Source organism: Chaetodon trifascialis, chromosome 16, assembly GCF_039877785.1.
Source record: "Chaetodon trifascialis isolate fChaTrf1 chromosome 16, fChaTrf1.hap1, whole genome shotgun sequence".
Classification (NCBI taxonomy): domain Eukaryota; kingdom Metazoa; phylum Chordata; class Actinopteri; order Chaetodontiformes; family Chaetodontidae; genus Chaetodon; species Chaetodon trifascialis.
In genome coordinates this window covers 3127902-3151747 of record NC_092071.1, presented here as the reverse complement: position 1 = coordinate 3151747, position 23846 = coordinate 3127902, and the positions used below count along the sequence as shown (strand labels likewise).

Here is a 23846-nt window from a genome sequence, read left to right as displayed (position 1 = left end):
TTTGTAGTAAGCAGGCTTCAAATGTTTGGATACTGAACTTAGTCATGGTGTCCAAGGTTGGATTTTGGTACTGTGACAAGAGAATCAGCCAGCTCTGCTCTGCTCTGCCTTCACCATATAAACGGTGCTGTGTCTCTATAAATAGCCCTGAAGCCCTGGGGCTGGCCAGCCCGAGCGAGGCCGCCCAGCAAACACAGAAAAAACTCAAATTAATGCCTCACGGTTGTTTGCCTCCGCCAACCAGTCGAGTTGCAGTTTGCATCCACGTGTGTCCACACTCATGTGCACACTGAAGGACTCTCACTCGCTGACATGTATGATCCCAGTGAATATTCTCCAGTGAGAGACATGCTGTCTTCACTTAGAGCACAGAAGACTGATAGAGAGCTTCATCACATGGTGCAACGACAGTCACCTGAAGATCAACATCAGCAGAACCAATCAGCTCGTGGTCGACCGCGACCCTTCAAACATGGCCGTCGCTTCGAAGAACGTGGGCGCTTCACATGCATCTATACAATCAGTGTCACCGGTTCAGAACCAGCTCACCCCAAATGTGAAGCATGTTCTCCAGTTATGCTGCTGAATAATGGCCAGAGCAGTGTTTTTGCAGAACATCATGATGTCACACTGAAGTTGACCTTTGACATGTTGGATATAAAAGGTCATCACTTCATTTTATCCTATAAGACGTTTCTGTGAAACTTCCTCATAATTACAGCGTGAATTACTTTAGTTGTGGCCAGAAACAGGTTTTTGGAGGTCAGAACGACCTTGACCTCTGACAGCCAAATTCTGATCAGTTCATCCTTGAGTCCAAGTGAACGTTTGCACCAAGCTTGAAGAAATTCCCTCAAAACGTCCCTGAGATATCGCGAATGAATATCAATCAACGTGCATCAGCCTCCAGATTTCTTCTTCTTTTATTCATAGCATCTAAGCATTTTTGGAGGGAGTCATTTCTCATGACTGCTTCACTGTAATTATGCATATGACAATAAAAAGCTTTAAAGTCAAACGTATGCTGACACCCAAACGTTCCTCTCATACTGCGTGTGGCTGACCTGTGGGCATTAATCTGCCTCCACGTCTGCGCTTTCAGCCCTTCCATCAGAAATGTGCGCTGCCGCCGGGTGATGAGGCCGGCAGTCAGTTCCGGTTCATCCTGAAGGTGCTGAACGGGGCTGAGGTCAGAGATTAAGTTCTTCCACACCAAACTAGGAAAACCTTTACGGAGCCTTTACTTTGTGCACGGGGGCAGAGTGAGGCCGAAACAGGAGAGGGTCTTCCCAAAACTGCTGCCACCAAGTTGGAAACACATCACAGTCTAAGATTACAGATTAGCCCTCGTTGAAACCGAGAGGCCGCCACCACGAAAGCATCAAGCATGAAAGCACAGGGCTACACACACTCCAGCACTGGATTTTCTTTATTTGTAGGTGGCTGTGTATCATGACTCGGCATATTGGGTTAACTATGTGAAAACGTCGTTCTTATTTCATTGTGTCTTTAGAATGAATGGAGTCCCTGAGAAGAGATGACAAACTGCATCTGTGAGCAGCTGTTTGGCTCTTCAGTCGACTGCAGGCTGATGAAAAGCACAGATCTGACATTAACCTCCCTTCTGCTCCAGACTACCTGCCTCCCATTAACTGTCAGCATCAGCCAACTGAATGACCCGACCACGACGCCGCCCGCCACCATATGACCCCTGAGACGGCCCTGACTCACCCAGTCCATTCCTCACACTGTGTCCTCGTGGCCCGCTCTCATTTATCTCTACTGTCGGGACACACACTCACACACACACACACACACACACACACAGCCGGCCGGGCAGCCAGCTGGCCAGCTAACCAGTCACCCACTAAGCTGGTTTGGTTCACCACCTGATACACAAACGAATATACTCATTCGCAGTTGATAAAAGCGAGGGAGCACATCAGTGTCACCCGGCCCTTCTCGCTCGCCCCTCGCTGCCGGTGATCGAGGAACCGAAGCTCATTGTATTGCCGCACATGCCGTAAATTACTCTGAATAAGGGCGTCACATAAAATGGGAAATGGAAAAGCGCAGTGAGCCGGTGAGCTCCGACACCTCCTCACCACCTGGAAAACACTTACAGTACGCTTATTAGAGCGCCCTCAGCTCAGCCAGTGAAGCATGGGGCTGCTGATCTCCAGGTCACACGTGCCTTTAAATTACTACTGTCCCTCTGTATCACTGCAAAGAATCGATTTATGGCACCCAACACGTGCCACGGTCTTCCCTGCGATCAGGCGCTGCTGCTGTGTTTCTGCATCACCTGCTTCAGGTGGGGTAAAAGAAATAAAACAGATAACTTGCTAATCCTTTTTCACATGTACTCGACTGAAAACAGCACAAGAGAGGATGGAGCGAGGTTCACCGCTTTGTGAACACACGATTGGATGAAGGAGATCGATGCACGGACTCAGGAAAGCTTCAGAAAACCACTACGATTCTGTTTTTCTTCACATTTTATGCAGCGTCTTTCTGGAATTGGATGAACTGACCGCAGGGTCACAATCACCACTGCAAAAACAAGTGTTTGCTGTTAACTGGGAATTAATCATTTTGGTGCAAACCGCTGGTGGTCAATACTCTACAAACTGTTCAACTGGGTTCTGACCACCGGCTTTATTTTCAATCCACAATCCTGCAGTCGCACTCCTGAAAACAGTCATTCAGGCAGGGACACGTTGCAAACCAGTGCAAAGCATTTTCACAATGAACATACCAGCGCTGTGAACTACTTTCATACAGAAGTGGAATATAATATATATGCGTGTGGGTGGATGAACAAAAGCAATACTGGAATCAGTTTTTCCAGTTAAGGAACAGTGTCAGTTGCATGGCGGAAAACCCGACCTGTTTTGCAGATGCATTGTTTCCTGATCTACATTTGACAACTGCGTTTGGAAATCTGCGTCTTTTTCTTCAAAGTTGGAAAACGACACCTCAGCTTTGATGGGAGTGACACCGTACGCTCATACTCTAAAACTTCTGTGAGATAAAAGTAGAACTCCCCACCGAATTATCACAACCAGAGGATGGATATGAACATAAAATAATTAAAGAAAGGCACGATTTTTCTACACTCAGTTCACTTTCAGTCTTTATACTCTTTAACCTGACAGAACCATTATTCTCAAGTCACCTGAACAAAGGCGTAGCAGCAGCTCAGCGAATGGAGTCTGAGGCCGAAACATAATGAGCAAAACTACAGATCAAAATCAGCCACGACCAATATAACGAGTCACAGTTTGATGACTAACTCGTTTGAATTCTGACATAAATAACCACAGGCTAAAGGTAGGGAGTGACTAATAACTGTGAAATAATGACAACACAATTAATTAACTTCCATCACGTGAAGTCATTTCTAAATTACACCGACTCAACCGGACAACCCGTGCATTGAAATGTGTTTTTTGAGCTCTGACATCCAGCCAGCTCCTATTTCAACACAGTCTGTAGACGTATAAAGATATGCATGTTTCTGTTTGCTGCTTTGATTTGTGAGAGTTACTCAAATAATTCAAGGAAGCAGCTGAGAGGAGAAGAAAGAGCAAACATGGATGTTGTGTTGAGGCCAAACATTTCTTAATGCTTTCTGTTCAGCACACAGATCTTAAATTTCAGGTTGGAAACAGCAGATTTTAAGTGTCTGCTGAATTGCCACGCAACAATGCAAACACAAGACAAATCAAAAAACTGACTAATGGTTCGCTGTGATGGATTATCTATGCAAAGCAGCTTCTACAAGTCTCTTCAAGTTTTTCTTTTTTATGACGAAGTGAATTAAAACCAATGCTGCACAGACGCTGCAGAACAGCGCTCGGTGGAAAAGGCCTCCTGCAGTCACTAATGCTGTTACATATGCATGTATGTGCAAACAATGAGTTGAAATACATTATATCACCCACAACTGTGCAACACGTCACTCAGTTTAAGTTCTCTGCTGTTGAAAATGTTCCAGATGTTGATTAGATGGAAAGAAAAAGGCCCCAGTTTCATGATACTTAGACAAGCAGGAGGTCTGCTGCTCGGTTAACTTTGGTGCCACACTGGCAACAACTGGCTGGTTCTGACCCCCCCACCCATCTAAGTCATGCTTACACGAGATGTGCAGGTGTGTGTGTGTGTGTGTGTGTGTGTGTGTGTGTGTGTGTGTGTGTGTGTGTGTGTGTGTGTGTGTGTGTGTGTGTGTGTGTGTGCATACACATATCTCAGTGGTTTGATCAAACTTTGTTCAGCGTAGTTAATCATTGCCCACTGGGAAGCATCAGCTCTCTCTTTCTCTTTCACACACACACACCACACACACACACACACACACACACACACACACACTCCATCTCTCTCACACACACAGGAAGACTTTGTATTCAAAGGGCCTTTGCTGCTGATGCCCTGCCCAGGAATGTACAGCTGACCCTGCTCTCACGTCTACAGCCCAGCTGATCCAGAACACACACACACACACACACACACACACACACACACACACACACACACACACACACACACACACACACACACACACACACACACACACACACACACACACACACACACACACACACACACACACACACACACGGAGCATGCTCAGTGGTGCACTGCTATCAGTTAACTACACTTCCAATAATGCACAGCCTTAACTGTGAAGGGAGGAAATTGATTTCCACTCACACGGCGACAAAAGCAGTTATCAGGGTCAAAGGTAGCAGTAGAAAGAGGGAAACTTTCACTTTGTCATTCAAACGTTTTACACACTCACCACCATCATCCCACTTTCTGTTTGTACAATATTACCGATTTTATTAGGTCTTAACAAGTGACAGTGCACCACATAATGTAAAGTAATACTCCACAAATGCGTGGTTTGCTCCTACGACTGACATCAAAGTGCACTCATTGCTCTCATTAGAGTTGATGAAGGCCTTCAGAGTCACTGCTGTAGACAGTGCCTGTTTTGAAAAGGAGGAAACATCCTCCACCACACAGGAAGTGATGGGCTTCATGGGCGGCGTGAACTCAGAGAGAAAGTGTGTCACCAATAGAAACTTTCAACTTAAACAAAGAGGTCACAGCAGAAGTCTGAGGACACATCTGAGGACAATAAGACTCAATCCAAAATGTTAAAAGACCCAAATGGAGAGAAGACACCAACGCAATTAACAAGCAGCCGCAGTCGAAAAGAGCAACAATAGATTTTTCCTGCAATTCACAGTTCACACTCGCCATCTGCCTCGAAAAGAATAACTCATCTCTCTCCTTTAATAATTATCCGGCACCACATGATAAGAGGTGATCGCAAGCGAGCTTGGACCCTCTCGTGGGATGCGACACTCAGATCCGCAGCACCAGAAAGCCAGAAAATAACCTGGACCCGGCTCGGCTTAGCTTCTGTGCTAGATCTTGGGAAACAGGAAGTGTAGTGCAGAAACACCACAGAAATGACGTCACAGCTTTCATGCAGATACAGAACATGCATGCGAATGCACTGCAAACAAAGTCGAAGCTTTGGCTGACTTTTATTTGAATTGTGATGAAACGCTGAAAGTTGCGCCGCTGCCTGCAGCTGGAAAACACGACGACACCTTCGTCCAGTGTTTGCCTGCTTTGATTTCTGGTTTTAAATGTGTTTCAGCCTCAAACGTCATTGCAGTAGCAACAAACCTGAACATGTAGAATTACACCAGCGCTCGGCTTACACCCTTTTCACTGAGTTTGAAACCTGCTCGGAGTTCAGTGTGGCTCTTCCGGTGCAACGCTCAAATTCCTGCAGATTTACTGTATTTGGCAAATAAAGTGCCGCTCAGATGCTGGGGTTCATGTGCATTGCCTGGGTTACTGACATGCGGCACAAGTCATAAATGCCCCTGTTGTTTCTAATGGATTCAATGAGGCTAATTATAATTGTACTGGTGTAGTCATGACAACATCTCCCTAAATTTATTGCAGGCTGAAAGCTGCTTCCTGTGGTTACTACTTTTAAAAACGCAGGGTTATGTGTGCGCAGGGGTAAAAGCTTCAGTCACATGGCTCCAGACCGATCTATTGGTTTCCACTTTCACTTAAAAGCCCTTCATTGAGCAAACCAGTCACATGTTTGCCCCAGAGCCCAAAGCACTGCGACCCTTCATGCAGAGTTCTGCAAAAGAGACGCTCAAACAGGCTACAGCTAACTGGCTAGCTTTGCTAATCCACCAAGGCGGAATTGCCCAAGTGAAGCGGAGAAAAACGGTGAAAAGGTTAGGAGAGGAGAATCTGTCATTAACTGAAGAAGATCTCCTTTGTTAGCACAGAGAAGCTAACTATCCAAGTTCACCACCGGCAATGCGAGCCGGTAACGTTAGCTGTCAAGATAAGAACGGTAATTAGCCTGCTAACTTTCCAGACTGACAAAATATCCCTTCCAGTTCTGTTTTCAGTCGTCTTCTGACGTCAACTTCACATGTGTATGTCTGAGGTACTTTAAAAAGATGCAGGAAAAGGTGTTGAGAAATGCAGGGTTGCTACAAGGAGGCGCAATGGATCTGCAGAGTTTCTCTACGTAATTATTATTGTGAGGTATCAGAATGATCCGTTTATTATCTTAGGAAGCCGGCCAGGTGTGTTCTGTCCAAACTCAATAAAATTGGTGTGTCCACACGGTTTTACGGCACTTTAGGATCAAACTGAAGGACCAAAACTGGCTTCCCGCCGAGGCTTGTTCGACATGTTTCGCCACCTTAATACACCATCAGCTCCAACTGGTGAACAAAGTCCGATGACTGGTTGCAGGTTGCAGACTTTTAAGTTAACATCAGTGTGAGGCTGAAACACTTATCAATTCATCAATTTGTAGACAGAAAATCAATCAACCGTTAAAACTGTTTTATAAAGCATGCCTGCGAGGTTTTGATACTTTTCTCTGTTATATGTCAATGTGAATTGAATATCTTTGGGTTTTGTACTGTTGGTTGGACAAAACAGGTCAACTGAAGGAAAAGGACATTTTATCTACTCTATAATTAAAATATTTGTTAGTTGTAGCCCAAGCAAAGTGGGTTCAAAACCATTGCCCCCCACTCCATCCTGAAACAGGAAGTGATGTCAACAATGATCCAATGCTGGTGACTCCAAAGCACTGAGCAAAAATTGAGTAAAAAAGAAAAAGAAAAGCAAAAGTGATACTGCAGTTTGTGGTCTGTAGTACTGCAAACAGCTACAACCCATCAAAGAAAGAATACATGTTCAAACACAAGGCGCATCAACTGTCACTGCAGGTCAAAGTTCACTTTTTGTGACGAGTAACCAGTGAGCTGTCAACTATTAAATGAATCACCAATCACTTTGATGATCAATTAATTGGTTTGAGTAATCTTTTGGGGGAAAAACAAGTCAAAAGTCTCTGATTCCAGCTTGTTAAACGTGGATATTATCTGGTTTGTTTACTCCTCTATGAGAGTAAAGTGAGGATCGTTGATTTGTGGACAAAACAAGACACTTGAGGAGGTCATGTTGGGATCTGGGAAACACTGATGGACATTTTTCAGCATTTTCTGACTGTTTATAGACCAAACATCCAATCGATTGATCGATAAAGTAACCCACAGCTTAATCAAGAATGCTAATAATCATTAGTCGCAGGCCTACTTCTTCATGAAGTTGTGACCCAAACTGGAACTCCATCATCTGCCATGAAAACCATCAAACAAACAGATGGAGCTGCAGAGAGGACAGGTGAGGTGTTCGCTAGAACAGATTTTATTCACTTTGGAGGACACCGGCAGCCAAACTGGCACATAAACACAGTCTGATGAAGCAAGACTCCGTTAAAGGCGCACGTCGGCGGCAGGGCCCGAGCAGCGCGGAGCTGGAGGCGGTGCACCTGGCTGCTTCTCAGGCTTGCGCGTTAGTGTCAGAGGAGGCTGCTGGCCCTTTAAAAGCTAAGATGGTGTCCTACAAGCTGCAGTTTGTGCCTTCCGTTTCCTTCCTGCCTCTCACGGAGATCACAGAGCATTTCAAATTGAACCTGAACTAACCTCGCACAGAGAGAGAAAGCCACAGACGGAGGGCACGGACGGGTTTTCCGTGCGCGCCGCGGACATGGCAGCCTCTCAGCATGACGGCTCTTGCATTGCAGTGAGGTCGTTGTTGCAAAACTCTTCCACAATTTGCAAAATAAACTGGCCGCCTGCAAGGATTCACTTGCAGACTGGCTGTCAGAGACGCACACGCTCGGTGACATTCACATATGGCACATGAAAATGTCAACTGTGCTTGTGTGCAGGCGGACCATCCTCACACACAGATGCTTCTTTCTGTTCATTGACCAGGGCAAAGTCAATAACGTGCACTTACTTTCTTGTTACGGGTCTCCGTGTGCATCTCGGTTGCCGGAGCGGTGCAGCGGCGGAGGGGTGGAGCAGCAGGAACAGGAGGGGGTCGGTCGGGGCTTTGGGTGTAGCTCTCTGAATAAGAACTGTTAGGGAGAGAGGAGGGTTTAGGGGGGCCTGGTTTTCCACCTTTACAGTAAATTTTCGGGATATAGGAACACGATCCCTGCCTCTTCCAGTGTTTCTTTTCAGTTCATATCCGCAGCGTCGAAGGCTCCCTTTGCTCCCCCCAAAAAACAGCCAGTCTCTCTGTGTCTCTCCCTCTCTCTGACGGCGTGTTGTTGCCGTGTATTCAAGGGCTGGGCTCTCTCTCTCTGCCTTTTCCTCCTCCGCCTCTCCCTGCTTGTGACCCCACCCTGCGTCCCCACCCCTCATCTCTGTCAGTCAGGAGCTGCGCAGCCCTGCAGAGGAGCCGAGCTGCCGGCGACCCGACACCGGCTGCAGGCGAGCGGGCGGGCGGGCAGGAGGAGAGGAGCTGCAGCAGAACCGCGCACTTATGCATGGGGGAGATTTTCGATTGCATGCAACTAACTAGCGCGGTTCAGCTTGCGTTCATACCCCCCATCTGTCAGTGCCATGCTGCAGCGGCTGGCTGCTTATTGCTCAGAGATGGTGAAGACAAGCACCCATGTCACCTTACTGACGTCAGCCAGCAGGCTAATTGAGGACACTTCAGCTGGGCGGGGAGGGGAGGGTGGGAGGGAGGGAGCGGTTTACAGTATATTCAGTAAGGCTTTGCAGCATTACGTTTGATAAAATAGCTCCGATAGATGAAGTGAAGGCAGCCAAGTGTGATGATAGACGGGTTTATAACCACACCCTGTCCAATAAAGCAGGGTGTGGTAGACAAAAGGGCTTTGTGTGCTTATTTTTCTTCATAAGATATTTCATAACAGAAAACATACATACAGCTTGTTATGTCTTCTGTGCATTTCAATAGAGAGAACAACATTCAGCCAAACAGCTGATAAAGACAAAATCTGTTTAGGCTTTTATATTTTTCTTATTCCAGCACGACAAACAGTACAGATGGCTCTGTTTTCATCCCCAAATGCACCATATCTAAGCTGTGGCATTATTTTCCTCTAGCGTGACCAGGGTTATGGCTTCTACTTTATTATTTTTCATGCGGAGTATTCTACTACATTTCCCATGATTCCACGCGCCGGAACTGGAAGCACAAGGCGGAAGCATGCGAAGGTAAACACAACTTTCAGTCATCGGCGTCATATGCCAGTAATTTACCAAGAACTGTGGCATTTTAATCAAACTGGTTTGGTTCAAGACTTGGATTGAGACCAGTTTTACCAGAAAAATCCAGTTTAATGTTGTCACGTGGCTACGTCGATCTCTACTTCAAGCGCTGCTGTTGTCATGGAGATAGCTACAGCCGGCTAAGCTTGCGTTAGCTGCTCTGTAGCTGCCGTATATGTTTTGTCAACCACGATTCCTTTTAAAAAAAAAAATGGAGATTTATATTTTTATAAACCTTTCCTGTCGACATTACATATCATTGCATAAACCGTCTGTCTCACAGGTAGCTATCCTCGGCCACTCTTCCCCAGTTTATAACATTAGACATGATAGAAACACGTTAGCTAGCCCTCTCTCGCCTTTTCAAAGCCAGGTAAGCTAACGTTTATAAACCTCCACTGAGGCTGCGACATAACTTAGAACTATCAATATCATTGTTCCTGGAAAACACGTTTACAGTGGCTGAATGTATTTCCACTGGCCAACTTTTATTTTACACTTCTCTTTTCTCTAATGTTGCTATAATTAGAAAATTAGCTTATTGATTTAAAAGATCGGCTGTACATAAAACGCCAGATGCTATTAATGGGATCTTTAGTTCAATACAGTGTAGATAAATCTTTGACTTTCACACATGTCTATCCTCTCATATAATGTTATATAAAGAATAAATCTCTTAAACAGATCAGTATTTTGATTAATTAATCGTGTCATTTTAAGTCATTTTTTCTAATAGGCACAATTTCTTAATATTTTCTAGTTCCAGCTTCTCAAATGTGAGGATTTGCTTTGTTTTATGTGATTGTAAACTGAATATTTTGTGGTTTTGACTGTTAGTCAGATAATACAAGCAATCTGAAGAGAGCATCTTGAGCTTGATGACACTGGGATGGGCATTTTCACTAGTAGCCCTGGTTCTATTGTCCAACCTGAGACATGAATTATGTATTTAATTTTCTGCCTAACTTCTGTTAAATTCTACAAAGAGCCTTTGTCTCATGTGTTATATTTTTATGAGTCTTTTAAAAAGAGCCTAGCGATTGGCAGAATGCCGTCAAAGAAACTCTTTGTCGATGATCCGTCCTGTTCCTGCTGTGTGCTGCGTGAGCATCCACCCAGCGTCTGACCTGATGTCTGTGCTGTTGATCAGAGTGAGCCGGCGATCCTGTGAGGACGGCCCGCTGCTCGAGGAGCAGGAGACAGAGGGCCAGCGGCAGCTGCACAGCCTCCTGCTGCAGCAGCTCCACACTGACGTCGACATCGACCGGTCAGTCTGTCTGTTTGTGTCCTCAGAGGATGAGTTTACTGTAAAAGTACGACTTTATAATGTGTGGAGAAAGTAAAACTTCCACAGAAACATGTTTTTCCATATGGATTTAAAGTCCACCACAATTGAGTTCTGTATTATGTCATATGGCCACATTCTTTGTACCTCCAGCCAACTAGATTTTTCTCACAGTCCTGCAGACGCCCACTGGGTTTGAGGCAATTTGTAGACATAAAAATGTACCACAGTTTAATCCGTTGCCGAACATTATCAGTGCAGTGGCTCCCAATCGCAATAAATTAAGCAAAAAAAATCCCCTCCTGCTAACAAGCCAAATCTTCTGCCTTGAAATGTGCAGCTTTCAAGTAAAATCTGCCTCTTGACAAGAGATTTTGACAGAAACATAAAATTCTAGCTGCTATAAGACACTGACCTTACAAATAATGACTCATAGTTTGTCTTTACATTCAGCTCAGTCAACTGAAGAGATTTATAATCCTTGCAGGATAATTAAAGCCATTCTGTCCCACACACAGTTTAACCCTGTAACTGTTCTTCAGCATGGTGTAGTGGTGTAGTAATAGTTTACATCCACTGAAATAATCAAGTTCTTGTCATTCTTGACACTTGACATGAATCTGTGTGCAGTGAGAGTTCGAAACATAGAGTTAACGATCTGGTTTTGGCTCTGTCACTTCCAAAAGTATTTGCCCAAAGCGTCATTCAGATGCAGAGTACAGTTAACCTCCTCCTTGACGAATTCACTGTCACACAGTGACAATTAAAAAAACATTAAGCAGTCTTAATAAAACCATCCTGCCTTTTCTGTGAAGCTCAGTGGGAAAAGAAAACTGACTGCAGCTTTATTCCCTCTGGGCTTCTCTCTGCAGTGTGAAAATCCTCTGTTATGTTGCCTTCACAGCGTCTCACAGAGCAGCCCGGAGGATGTTTTCTACACAACCCGCAGGGCTACAGATTCCCACTCAGTCACCTTTTTGTCAGTCAGTTCTGTAAAACATCAGAAGCGACATTTAGGCCATGTGACTCTGCAGCTGCTTTTGGTAGAGCTACGAGTGAATCCTGCATGCAGACAAAAAGTCTTCAGTGTCATTTTGAAAAAAATCCGCAGATGTGTAGCCAAGAGGCAGTGCTTCGCCCCGGCGGCGCTCTACCGGCCGTTCGGGGAACAGGCAGCTGGAGTGAGAAGCCTCTCCCAGTTCCAGGCCCTGCAGGACGGGGAGAAGGAGCTGGCCAGCTTGCGGGAGCTGGGCCTCACCGAAACTGAGATCCAGCTGTGGCAGAGCAGAGACGAGCCGGAGGCAGCAGAGAAGGTAAAACCTGCCGGAGACAGAGAGGAGCTGGGTTCGGTTCCAGCCACGTTCAGGTCACATGGATCGGAAACACTACATTTACTTGGAGGTATAAATGATTAAGCGCCCGTTTGGAAGTGTAAGATCATAAAATATTTAAAAATAGAGATTTATTTACAGTAGATCTGTGTGACCTCCAGGTTAGGACTGCATCTGTGTGAGACGTTCAGTACGATATCACAGACTCACAGTATGACACCGTTATTATTATGATGAGCAACATTGACCCTTAAAGGAATGAAAACAGAAGTTTTTTTCTGTTTAACAAACACTTAATTATAATTTCACGACATATTTTGTCCTGACTGTCCTTACTTTCCATTTGGGGAAACCTGAAAGATGGTTTTTATGCTCATTATTGAAACAACTAAATGTCCACATGTAGAAATGTTTATGAAAGCCAGATTAAGTGTTGAATATGCTCGTATAATCATGCACACAGGTTGGCCAAATCTAACCTCTTAATCTCTGAGGAACAGCTGACAAACAAACTGTGTGTAGACCTCATCTAACAAACTAATGTCCGGCCCACGCAGTCCCACGGCGTGTGTGCAGCTCCAGGTGTGAAGCAGCAGCGCCTGCAGGTCATCAGAGACAAGATCGAAGCCAGAGCGGAGCTGCTGTCCCGCCCACAGCGATTCGCCGCCAGCCGGCCGCTGTCACGGCGGGAGATGGAGATCGAGCGAGCGCTTTTCCAGGGAAATGACCGGCTGGGCTTCCTCACCGCCCTTTACCATAGAGGTACAGAGAGCCGTCAGCGAAACAGTGTTTACAGAGAGGTGAAGTGAGATTGCTTAATCCTCAGAAAATCAGCTCACCTCCAAACACAAAAGAAGCAAAAGACAGACAGTGACACGTTTGCTTTCACGTCTCAGCAGCTGAACAGATTTTCTCACCCAGAGCAATTTAGAAATGCTTAACAGTTGAGTCGGCTTCAGTTTCTCGATCATCTGGTAAAATTATGTTCTCAACAGGCCTTAAATCACAGCCGTCCATAATCTCCAGTTTACCTTTAAAAGTCTTTAATATGCTGCGTGTTTCTTCATTCCACTGAGGAGTTTCACAAGTTGCTGTTGACTTATGGTTTTCCTGGCAGCGTTTCTGTTATTGCCAAACTTTTTTAATTCTGTTACTGTGTACATTTTCCAAAAATACATCACATAATGTTCTCAGATCCACATGGATGAAAGGAGAAATCAGTCCTGTGATCCCAGAATGATCCCAGAGGACAGAAGTCTGAGAGCATGGAGTGGATTTTCAGTGGGAGAACAGGAGGATAATTCAAACAACAGCTCAGAGAAATACAGGAAAACAGTCGCTCAGGTTCATGTCCGACGATCTCACCTGTGCTGTATTTTCCTTCACAGAAGAAGAGAAGCAGGAGGACCAGCAGGGGGAGTCGTCCTCTGATCCCATGAACTCTCTCTACAGAGACGTCCTCATCAGGGAGAGACAACAAGCTTCGACACAGGACTCTGAGAGAGCATCTCACCTGCCTGCACACAGAAACGTATCTGACCAATTACACGAGTCACAGAGAGACAGCAACCAATCAGGAGAAGCTTCTGACCGTCAGTCTGACCTGCAGGGTGAAAAGGGTAGCTCGTCAGCACAGTCAGAGTTGAGTTCAGGCGCCTCAGAGCAGCTGCTCGCTCAGGACAGACCGGGGAAGCCGCCAGCACAGATAAATATCAGCCAGCCAATCGGCAGCCTGCGTGGAGCGGTGACGGCCAGGTCAGGGGGACCGGTGACTGTCAGAGGGGAGATTGAGACAATCTCAGATGAAGAAATTCTGAAGAACCGTGAATCTGACGAAGGGATCCGGAACATCCCGAGGTTCCAAAACTACCAGCCAGGAAAACCCTCCAAGGTACCAACGGCCGCGTGAAGCAGCAGAGCGTTTGTTACCAAAGCTGATGGTTCGCTCATCAACGCTTGTATGAGGCGAGCTGCAGTGCTAATGTCCTCCAAACAGAAATCAAAAACATGTTTATCACTGGACAAATGTTAGTTCACAGTCCAGAGATTCAGGCGTTACATCACCTTCTGTTTCAATGTAAGATGAATTCATTTAACAGCTGCATATTTCCTATTATTTTCTATGTGACCTGTAGTTTTTATAGGTCTATTCACAGTATTTCATCACAAGTTGTACCACTTCATCAATTTACCCTTAGGAGTAACACTGGAGTCACAGTGCTGATCTGAATCATACACACGTCTCAACAATAACATCTTCAACCAGGTTCTGTTTGCTGGAATCTCTCCTTTTATTCATACTGGCTGCTGTAAGATCAATTCCTAATGAGTTTCCAGGGTAAGTGATGAGGGACAACATCCACAGTGTGTAAAAATGTAATCCAAGCTCTATCTGCATGATTCAGAGTTACAGTTTTCTTACTCCATATTCCCTCGATGTGGAACTTTCCCTCAAGCTGAGCAGGAAACACTGTCCAGGGATACATGAAGAGAAAACTTGTCCTAAAAACACTGAAACTTTGGAAATTCTCCACCTAATTCTTCTTATTCAGACTGCTAAGGTGTCATATGACCTTCAGATAAACTCAACGAGGGCTGTGGATTTTGTCCCCCTTCACCAGAGCACCAGACTGTTGTCATACTTAAAAAATTGCTCCTAAGCTGAAGATTTACAGCTAAACAAGCTTCAGGATCTGCAGGTTAAGAGCCGCTGACTCGCACGCCAAGCTGGTTTCAGCGTCAAAAGAAAAGAAAAGGATGATTGGTGGATGCTGTAATTGTCTGCGCCACACCCTGGTAACATCAGGGCGCCGCAGTGGCCTGAGGTTAAAGTAATAATTAGAAGTTAGAGATACATTTCATGTCTGTGTGGATCAGCTGTCACACGGCCTCGACCGACTCCTCTTATGGAGGACCTTTGTTTTTGTGCTGCAGGTGCTGTGCGTGAAGAACCTGAGCGCACAGGCGTCGGTGGCCCAGCTGGTGGCGCTGTTCTCCAGGTTCGAGCAGGAGGGCGGTTTGCCGGTGCTTTACCGCCTGCTGACTGGACGGATGAAGGGCCAGGCCTTCATCACGCTGCCAGGTGAGGAGCAGTCTGTCACAGACGGCCATGACGGTCCGGGATGTGACAGTACACAGCTGTAGTACACTGTGTACTTTCTCTCATGCATTATGCAGTAGAGCTGTTATTAGGTGTTTTTTCTTCTGGCAGATGCTGAAACAGCCCAGAAAGCCCTGCAGTTGGTCCATGGGTACCGGTTGCTAGGGAAACCGTTGGTGGTTGAGTTTGGCCGTAAGCGACAGGAAGAGGAGAAACAGAAGAGGAAGGAGGTGCAGGAAGAGGAGGAACAGAAGAGGAAGGAGGAACAGAAGAGGAAGGAGGTGCAGTGAGAGAGCGCGTAAAAAAACAAATGTGTATCCCCGACAACAACAACGGGTTGAGATGGACGTGACTGTGTATTATTTATTATTTAGAAAAAGTGATCGTCTTTTTCAGCCATTTTCATGAATAAATGCTCGTTTTTTACCGAAGCAGGTTTCTGCTGTTGACCTCTTCTTTTCATGAACCTTTTTATTTTCAACTTAATAAGTTTTCTTGTACATTTATAGACCATTTCCTCCGTCTTCTTCCATCTTATTAAATAATTTACAGTTTTGAAAGAAGGACATGATTTTTGTAACCATAATTTCTGAGCTTCAGACCTTAGTTTCAGGAAATATTTCTCATTTTGAAATGAAATTTTGGAGGAATTTTGCCAATTCTTTACAACTAAAGTAAGATAAGGAATAAAGACACTGAGATTATTTTACTTATTCTCCCCCAAAATATCATGACGATATATAATTAGACAAAAATATGACCAACAATCAATAAATAAATGCAGCCATGAGCATCGGAAGATGCACCTGCAGTTTGTGACACTGAATGTGCTCAGATTTGTTTGGTTGTATGAAAATCATCAAAAAAGAGACACAGAGATTTCATCTGGGTTGATGCACAACGACTTCCAGTCAGGCTACATGCTAACCAATGCTAGCCAGTGTAGCATGAAGGTCAGTGGATTTTCCTCACTCCTCAGTTCAGATTCAGTGTTGTTCTCTTTTTAGACGCTAGATGGAGCCATTCGGCCACTGCAGCATCCATCTACAGTGTGTTTACAAAGACATTACATGCGCAAAATCTCTATAATATCACTTCTTATGTTTTTGTCTGTCCTCACACTGATACTGTGGATGTACTACATCTAACTGGTGCATTTTAAAGAGTACTGAATGCAGGACTTTTATTTGTAAGAGTATTTTTACACGGTGGTATTACTCAGTACTTCTTCAACCACTTCCAGATCATTGCTCTTAGTTTATGCCACTGCTCACACCATCAGTCTGTCTTGACTTCTTTCTTTTTGTGAATATTCACTGTGTTTATGATATAAAATATTCTGCTTATTGTCCTTGATTGTTGATTATTGATTATTGTGCAGGTTTGTAACTGATAATTCTTCAAAAACTCAGATATCAAAGAGGTAAAACTGGAAGTGTCTCATTTGATGTTTCCTGACTTTATTTCATCTAAACTAAACCCTGAGATCCCCCTGGTGCACGCAGGGCAAACGTCCACGTGGCTCTGCTGGTTGCACAAACTGTACCTGTGAAAGGTGCTCAGGATCAACTCCTGTATGTTTTTGACATTGTGTTTGTCTTGCAGTCTCAAACTCTGTGTGTGTGTGTGTGTGTGTGTGTGTGTGTGTGTGTGTGTGTGTGTGTGTGTGTGTGTGTGTGTGTGTGTGTGTGTGTCCTTAGTCCACTTATCTCCAGTGTTCTCTCAGCCAAATGTGCGCAGGTTGAGCCACTTCAGTTCCTGACAGAGTTGCACTCTCCCTCCGGGCTCGACGACCAGGGATTGTGGTCTGCAGTATTTCATATCTGAATTTCCAAACAGGACAAAAACCGCACCCTGATCTAGGCTTAAATTTAGTCTGTGACAGCAATGACCATAAAGACCACATAGGTATGAATAATAAAGGCCTGTTTGGAGTCCTGCAATGACCTTACTTAGGCTAAAATACTCTGGACTTTAGACTCCTGTCAAGTCCTCTCTGACCCGGTAAAAAGTTTGCACAGATCACAAATTCACCAAGATTTCTGCTGAAAGAGGGTCAAGATCCAGTCATCAGTTATTGCTGGTACCTGGTACTTTTCTGTTTTAAGAACAGCCTTTTCAGCCACAAATCTAATGACCGTTAGCACAATTTAAACTGACCCAGTAAGCATGTAAGTCAAACTGAAAGTGCACATTGATTGGACTGAAGTGGTTTGGCTTTGTTTGTTTAGGTTTGTTTGTGTTAATCGTGTTTGCCTTCAGTTCAAGGCTGCGATCTTTTTCTCTTTCTACGCTGTAAAAAACAGAAGAAACTCATCCCAGTCTTGACATTTTTAATTAACACCTCTCTCCACTGACTTAAAGTTTTGTTTTCACGGTCATTTGCTACACTACCTAAATGGACCGGACCTAAATGTCTTTCTTCTGATCTCAGTGTAGCTTTTGCTTTTGCAAATATCTCCTTATTCTGAATTTGATGATGCACCATGTTTCAAACAAGTTTGGACAGGAGCAGATAGACTGGAAAAGATGTGGAACGCTCCAAAAACACCTGTTTGGAACATTCCACAGGTAAACAGGCTCATTGATAACAGGTGATAATATCGTGATTGGGTATGAAAGAGGTGTCCTGGAAAGGCTCAGTCGTTCACAAGCGAGGATGTAGCGAGGTTCAAAACTTTGTGAACACATGATTTTATAAAGGACATTACATTCAGATGAGGTTACACTTCATGTGGTGTGTGAACTATCAATAAATAGAGTGTAATGTGTCGGTAAACTGTTCTAGTTTCAGGTCATGCAGCGCTGTGAGAAGTGTTCTGTGTTCAGATTAGAAATCTCAGGGTTGGGTTAATGTTTATGTTGGAAATGTGGGCCAGTAAATCAACACTGGACGGTTCAAACAATGAAGAGCTACCAAAAATCTAGTGACAGTCAAAAAAACCAGCCCAAGAATCCAACAGGACAAAGAAGCTTCATTGAGTTTTACATACAATGTCATGAAATGTCACCTTGTCACATAACTGTTTTATTAAAAAAGAATTTTGAAAACAGGTCATTTATTCTTCAGTCTTCCTCAACACGTCTTCAGTTGGCACATTTATTTGGCTTTTCTACGTAAGTCGCTATCAAGGCAATGGAAATGTGTGACATCCTACACTTAGAAATGTGTACAGTCTGAGGAAAAGATCAAACATTTACAGAGAAAAGAAACTGTAAAGTAGTTTGTTGCTGGCTAATTGTGTTGGTTGTCATCGTTTTCTGCTCGCACACTTTAAACCGTCCACTGAAGCGCTTCTCAAAAACTCATCTCTCGTCTGTGCGTCGTGTATTTCATTCGTCTTGTTGGTCCGTCAAGCATACGGTGACAACACCTGATTAAATAATCTATATAAATACAGTGTGATGAAGTGACAGTGACCTCAGACGTATCCTGTGATGTCATATCCTGCTGCGGTGGGCTTCTTGGTTCCTTGCCCTGCATGTGTACTCAACTGGGAGCTGCCACTGGTACTGCGGACCAGCGTCTGCCCCCTGCTGGCTGTGTTGATGCCTCCCACCTGCAGGGTGGGGTTGCGGTAGGTCTGTGAGGTTGTCCGTGCACCTGTGCCAGCCATGCCTCCTCCTACTGGATATGGATAGCCTCCGCCGTGCCGTCTCCCCCTGCCGCCGTCGTGCTCCTCGTAGCATGAGACGCACAGCATCCCCCCTCCCAGTATGGAGATGAGCGCAGAGGCCAGGCCGACATACAAACACTCCCCCAGCTCAAACTTCATGCTGGCAGGTAAGTTGGGCTGGTAGAAGGTTTGGACCACCTCGTGTGTGGTCCACGCCACGGGTATGAGCGCCAGGAAGCCCGCAGCGAGAAATAAGCCCCCACCAGCGCCTGCCACGCGACTCTTAAGAGCACCAGAACCCTCCAAGCAGAGAGTGCACTGCATCCCCAGGACCGCCACGGCAATGGCGAGGATGGAGAGCACCAGAGAGATGACCATGAGGGCACGAGAGGCCTGCAGGTCGGAGGGCAGGGCCAGCATGGAGTTGTAGGTATCACACTGGAAGGCCCCTGTGCTCTGGTAGACGCACTCCATCCACAGGCCCCTCATGTTGGCCACGGCCGTGACAATGTTGGAGCCGATGTGGGCAGAGATCTGCCAATATGGCAGGACTGTGGCCACCAGGGTGCCCAGCATCCCCAGCAGGCCCAGGAAGAAGCCCATCAGCTCCAGAGCTGCTGACGCCATTACAACAACTGTGATGGCAAGCACAAAAAAGCAAACACATCGATGAACCAAGTGACCCAGAGGGATCAGCTCCTGTTGAACCGATGAAGAATAAATTGTCTGTAGCACGTAGGTGGTGTATATGCTGGAGTATCTGTAACAGTGTCTGACTTACAAATAACTGGTAATTAAACCCAAATTTAAGGGGTTATATTGTCAATCCACAGTATTTTTAACAGTCACAAGGACAATTCTGCAACCATACTGTCTTGAGGTGTATGGATATTGAAAAAATGTGCACTCACTTACAATACAATGGTTAAACATCTAGCAACCACAGCAGGAAAACAGTATTATATGACAGTGCAGGTTGTGTTGTAAGGTTTTCTAGAAAACTGTCTGAAGTTGTAGCTTTAGGTCAGCTAACCCAAACAAGGAACTGTTGCTGCCGTCCTTAGCTTGCTAACTGTCAAGCAGGCTAATTTAATGAAGCAGCCACTGCTATAAAAAGCACCCCAAAACACAAACTTCAGCATTACCTTGAACAAGAAACCGGCTTTAGATTTGTTAGCTCGCTAACAGTCCAGCATTTGAATTAGGCGAAAACAGCTGTTACTCTACCAAATTTCCCCAAATGCTAATTTCAATGCTAACCTGAGCTGGTTTTTGGCTTTGTTAGCAAAAACAACTTTTGCTAATAACAAGAACACCAAACACTAACTTCAAGCTAACTTCACTGGTTTTAGCTTTGTTAGCTCGCTAACAGTCAAGCAGGCCACTTACCGAAACAGCTGTTACTCTAACAAACCCCCAAATGCTAACTTCAGTGCTAACCTGAACAAGCAACTGTTTGGTTTGTTCGCTCGCTCGGTGTCAAGCAGACCAAACAACTGCTGCTATAACAAGCAAACACAAACTCTAACTTTAACTGGATGCTATATGTTAGTTACATGTGTTTTAGCATAATAAAAACTAGCTAGCTAGCTAACAAACATTCACCAATACACAGTAAAATTACTTTTGGCGCATTTTACTGATAACTCAAACCAGATAGGCCTACCTCATAAGAAACTTTAATGTGGTATAAGTACCATAGAGGTACCATAGTACATACACCATGGTATTTTTGACAGTACCATGTACGTGCGATGGTAATACCTAAGCTACCGTGGTATTACTATGGTATACCATATACTACAGTTTACCATGGTAACATTTGCCCCCTGTCCTCCTCATAAGACTCTTATAAACAGCGCAGTATATGTACTGCATATGTCTGTCACTGCTGGTTATCTTAAGTTTGTGACCCTTCCTCTTACTGTATTTGGTACACTTTGTGTTTGATGTACGAGTATTTTCCAGATCATTCCCCAAATCTTGCATTTCTTTTACTTGTGCAGCTGCAAACGATGATTTGGCTCATTCTGAAACTCTGTTAGTAGGCTACAGTAAAATGTCCCCCACACATACACACACATGCATCCCACTTCCATGCATTACCTGAGAGTGCCGCAGGTAATAGAAGAGCCAGACGCTGGACTGGTTGAGGATTGGATTATGTTCGTTTGCTGCAGGAGCTGAAGTTGCAGCTGGAGCAGAGGATGAGGAGGTAGAGGATGAAGACACAGTTGTGCCTGCAGCGTGTACAGATTGTATTCACCACTGGTATTTCTGTTGAACCCGCTCCTGCTTCTCCAGTAGAAAAAATGTATTTTTTGCTTGCTGTGTCAGACTCGGACTGCTTCCTCAGACCTGGACATAGTCGCAGCTGTTGTGCTGCTGTTGTACTTGTAAATGGCACTTAAACTCTGCTGGCTGCATTGGAGCGAGCGAGCCAAAAAACACTTTAGGAACCAGCGCTTTAGAAGAAGAAATATAATCCTTTGAGTTTGATGTACTGCCTGTTGGAAGAGACAATCAAGTTAAAATACCAATAATACAGGACAGACACTGTTAAGGTCTGTATTCCTGCACATTGTCTCTCTGTCAGTGTCTCTCGCCTCTGTCTGGGTCAGATGCTCTGCTGTCTTTGTTTAAGAGTGTGATCTCTGTCCTTCATCCAGACTTTCACCTCCTGTCATGTACACACAGTCTGACAGTGATACCTCTGACAGCGACACACACATACGTCGTCATTGCCAGCCAGGTTAATCATTGTCTCGTCGGTCATTTCTCCAAAACAGATGGTACGCCATCGGCAGTGGCTCCTACAAAACCAAATGTCCAGCGGACCCCTGTGAGAGTGAAAAAGGTGTAATTCAGCAAGTGTCATGGTATTTTAATGACAAGAAAAGAGCTCAGAAAACAGTTTTCCTTTCATGTTATGAGGTCTCTGTTCAGTCAGCAGAAATCCCAAAAATTGCTTTTGAGCTTTTTTTTTTTTTTTTTTTGTATTTTTAATTAAAATCAGCAATGGAATAAGCCTGAAGCAAAGGAACTGAAGACGCAGGAAAGATTTCAATGCTTTTAATGTTTTTGTTTTTATCTTATTTTAATTGAATATAGTTTTTTGTGGCACATGATGATGAAGACTGGTCAATGTGTCCTTCTGATCTAAGTTATTGTTTCGTCTTTACTTTCTGTTGTTCTCGTCTCTCTTGTTTTTTGTTCTCTCACTCAGTGATTTCATGACTTTGTTCACTGATTCAGTCTTGTTTTTGCATCAACTCGCCCATTGAGGCCAAACTTTTAAAATCTGACCTTGATGCTAACACTTTAGCATACAAACTGTTAAGTGTTAGGAAATTAGCATGATTTTAAAACTGCGAAAATAGAATCTTGATGTGATTTATAGATATTTGAATGATTAACTGAATGATTTTGGTGTTTTCTGTTCATTAACGCAGTAGAAGAAGCCAATCTCCTAAAATTGTGTTGCTAACTAATTAGCTAACAGCACGTCTGTTTCATTTAACGTTCCTTCTATCTTCTATGTAATTCAGTGCTATTACAAAGCCTTTCCCGCACTGCCAGGATATAATTCTGGTGGAGAAATACAAAATACATTGATTATCATTACTCAAAATGATTAGTTTTGCCAAAAAGCAGCCAAATTTGAAGGCATTTAGAGTGAAAAACAACATATATTAGCCTTCAAAACATGTGTACTTACTGAAAGTAAATTCCTCAAGTTATTAAAATGCCTCAAATTCCCAGAAACTGTGAGAGTGACCTCAGTGCACCACATACAAACTCAAACAACTTCTTTTTTACAGCATCTAAACACATTTCCAGCAAACATGGTGCTGCACAGCTGATCTGAGGGTCCATGCTTATGTGGAAAATATCCATATTAAAAATTTGTTTATATATTAGATTATGGAAGCTGCAGTGTGCCACAGAAACACAGTATATCATACATACATAATAAACTGAATAAATGACCATTCACAGCTCCTGTTGCTACTCTGTAGATTTGACGTCAATGTATTTTTTTTATGTTTATGCATTTTTAAATGAAAGACATCTTTATTTAAATCAATAGCAAATGACTTTTGCGATTCCATTTTAAGATTTCATTATTAAGTCATCATTTTACAAGAAAAATAAGGACTTTTAATGACTTAATTATCTTTTTCATCTCTCTAATTTCATCAATTCATGGTAAAAATTGTACATGACTATGACTATTTTGATGGCACTTTCAGGACTCCATACAAAAACAGTTGTCACTCTGCCATAACATACTGTGAATTTACAGCTCTTTTCAGCTGACACCAAAGTTGGCTGCCTCCTCTATGTCATCATCCATCAATTGCTTGCTGGCTTGCCCGTTTGAAGGCTGCTGATGCTGAGAGCCACACACACACCAAATCATGTCAATGAATATCTGCCATACATACCATGTCAGTGTATCTCCAGATGACAGCTGAAGAGGCATGCTCTCCCTTGCCGGCCTGTGGCGGTGTCATCTAAACTGTTTAAATGTGCCATTAGTGTCTGTATCAGTGTCAGTAGTTGCAGTCGGCCAGTTTGCTGCTGATCCCGTCCTGAAGCTCGAGTCTTTAGTTTCTAATCCCACCGACCGGCCCTCACATAGCAGCAGCATCATAATGGGATTAGCGTTTAATCCAGTCACTTCCCCTTCGTGAAGTGGACTGAAAGGGCAATGTCCACACACTCAGAAACACTGAGCCATTATTATGAATCACAGAGGGGCATTATCTGGACATGCTGCATATTAATGAGGCAGCTCAGGTCAGCCAGAGAGCCTTTGTAATGCTGGTGTGACTGGCTGGAGAG

The 23846-nt window shown here is 44.3% G+C and overlaps 3 protein-coding genes across 7 annotated transcripts in view; 1 reads left to right on the top strand and 2 right to left on the bottom strand.

The window, feature by feature from the left end:
• klf8 (Kruppel like factor 8) overlaps positions 1-8727 on the bottom strand; it is a 53802-nt gene extending 45075 nt beyond the window's left edge. Inside the window, exon 1 of one of the 2 annotated variants that reach the window (XM_070982230.1) lies at positions 8377-8727. In XM_070982230.1, coding sequence (XP_070838331.1) covers positions 8377-8403 — 27 coding nt within the window. In that variant the 5' untranslated portion in view covers positions 8404-8727. The remainder of the gene's footprint in view (positions 1-8376) is intronic. The other variant, XM_070982232.1, reaches the window with a different exon arrangement.
• A 595-nt stretch (positions 8728-9322) lies between these two features.
• On the top strand, positions 9323-16823 carry rbm41 (RNA binding motif protein 41). Of its 2 annotated transcripts, XM_070983158.1 has the most exons (8): positions 9323-9611; positions 10816-10932; positions 12062-12263; positions 12839-13043; positions 13670-14172; positions 15216-15363; positions 15493-15611; positions 15663-15749. In XM_070983158.1, exons 1-8 carry the CDS (start codon positions 9604-9606, stop codon positions 15669-15671), a joined length of 1311 nt encoding a protein of 436 aa, XP_070839259.1. In that variant the 5' UTR covers positions 9323-9603; the 3' UTR covers positions 15672-15749. The 2 variants fall into 2 exon arrangements, with proteins under 2 accessions (XP_070839259.1, XP_070839258.1); XM_070983157.1 differs by having other exon boundaries at positions 15493-16823.
• On the bottom strand, positions 13642-23711 carry cldn2 (claudin 2). 3 transcript variants are annotated; one of them, XM_070983159.1, is made up of 4 exons: positions 23447-23711; positions 21105-21838; positions 18463-19633; positions 13642-13651 (listed from the first exon to the last, which is right to left on the bottom strand). In XM_070983159.1, exon 3 carries the CDS (start codon positions 19623-19625, stop codon positions 18804-18806), a length of 822 nt encoding a protein of 273 aa, XP_070839260.1. In that variant the 5' UTR covers positions 19626-19633; positions 21105-21838; positions 23447-23711; the 3' UTR covers positions 13642-13651; positions 18463-18803. The 3 variants fall into 3 exon arrangements, 2 of the variants coding, with proteins under 2 accessions (XP_070839260.1, XP_070839261.1); XM_070983160.1 differs by lacking the exons at positions 21105-21838; positions 23447-23711 and adding an exon at positions 20032-20088 and having other exon boundaries at positions 18463-19999; XR_011603176.1 differs by lacking the exons at positions 13642-13651; positions 18463-19633 and having other exon boundaries at positions 21085-21811; positions 23447-23620.
• Between the last annotated feature and the right edge of the window lie 135 nt (positions 23712-23846).

Bases quoted from the DNA above. Each gene is read 5' to 3' on its own strand.
- rbm41 (XM_070983157.1), top strand. The intron at 12,264-12,838 runs GTAAAACCTGCC...CGGCCCACGCAG, and splicing joins AGCCGGAGGCAGCAGAGAAG to TCCCACGGCGTGTGTGCAGC. The intron at 15,364-15,492 runs GTGAGGAGCAGT...TTCTTCTGGCAG, and splicing joins GGCCTTCATCACGCTGCCAG to ATGCTGAAACAGCCCAGAAA.
- cldn2 (XM_070983159.1), bottom strand. From the start codon at position 19,625: ATGGCGTCAGCAGCTCTGGAGCTGATGGGCTTCTTCCTGGGCCTGCTG.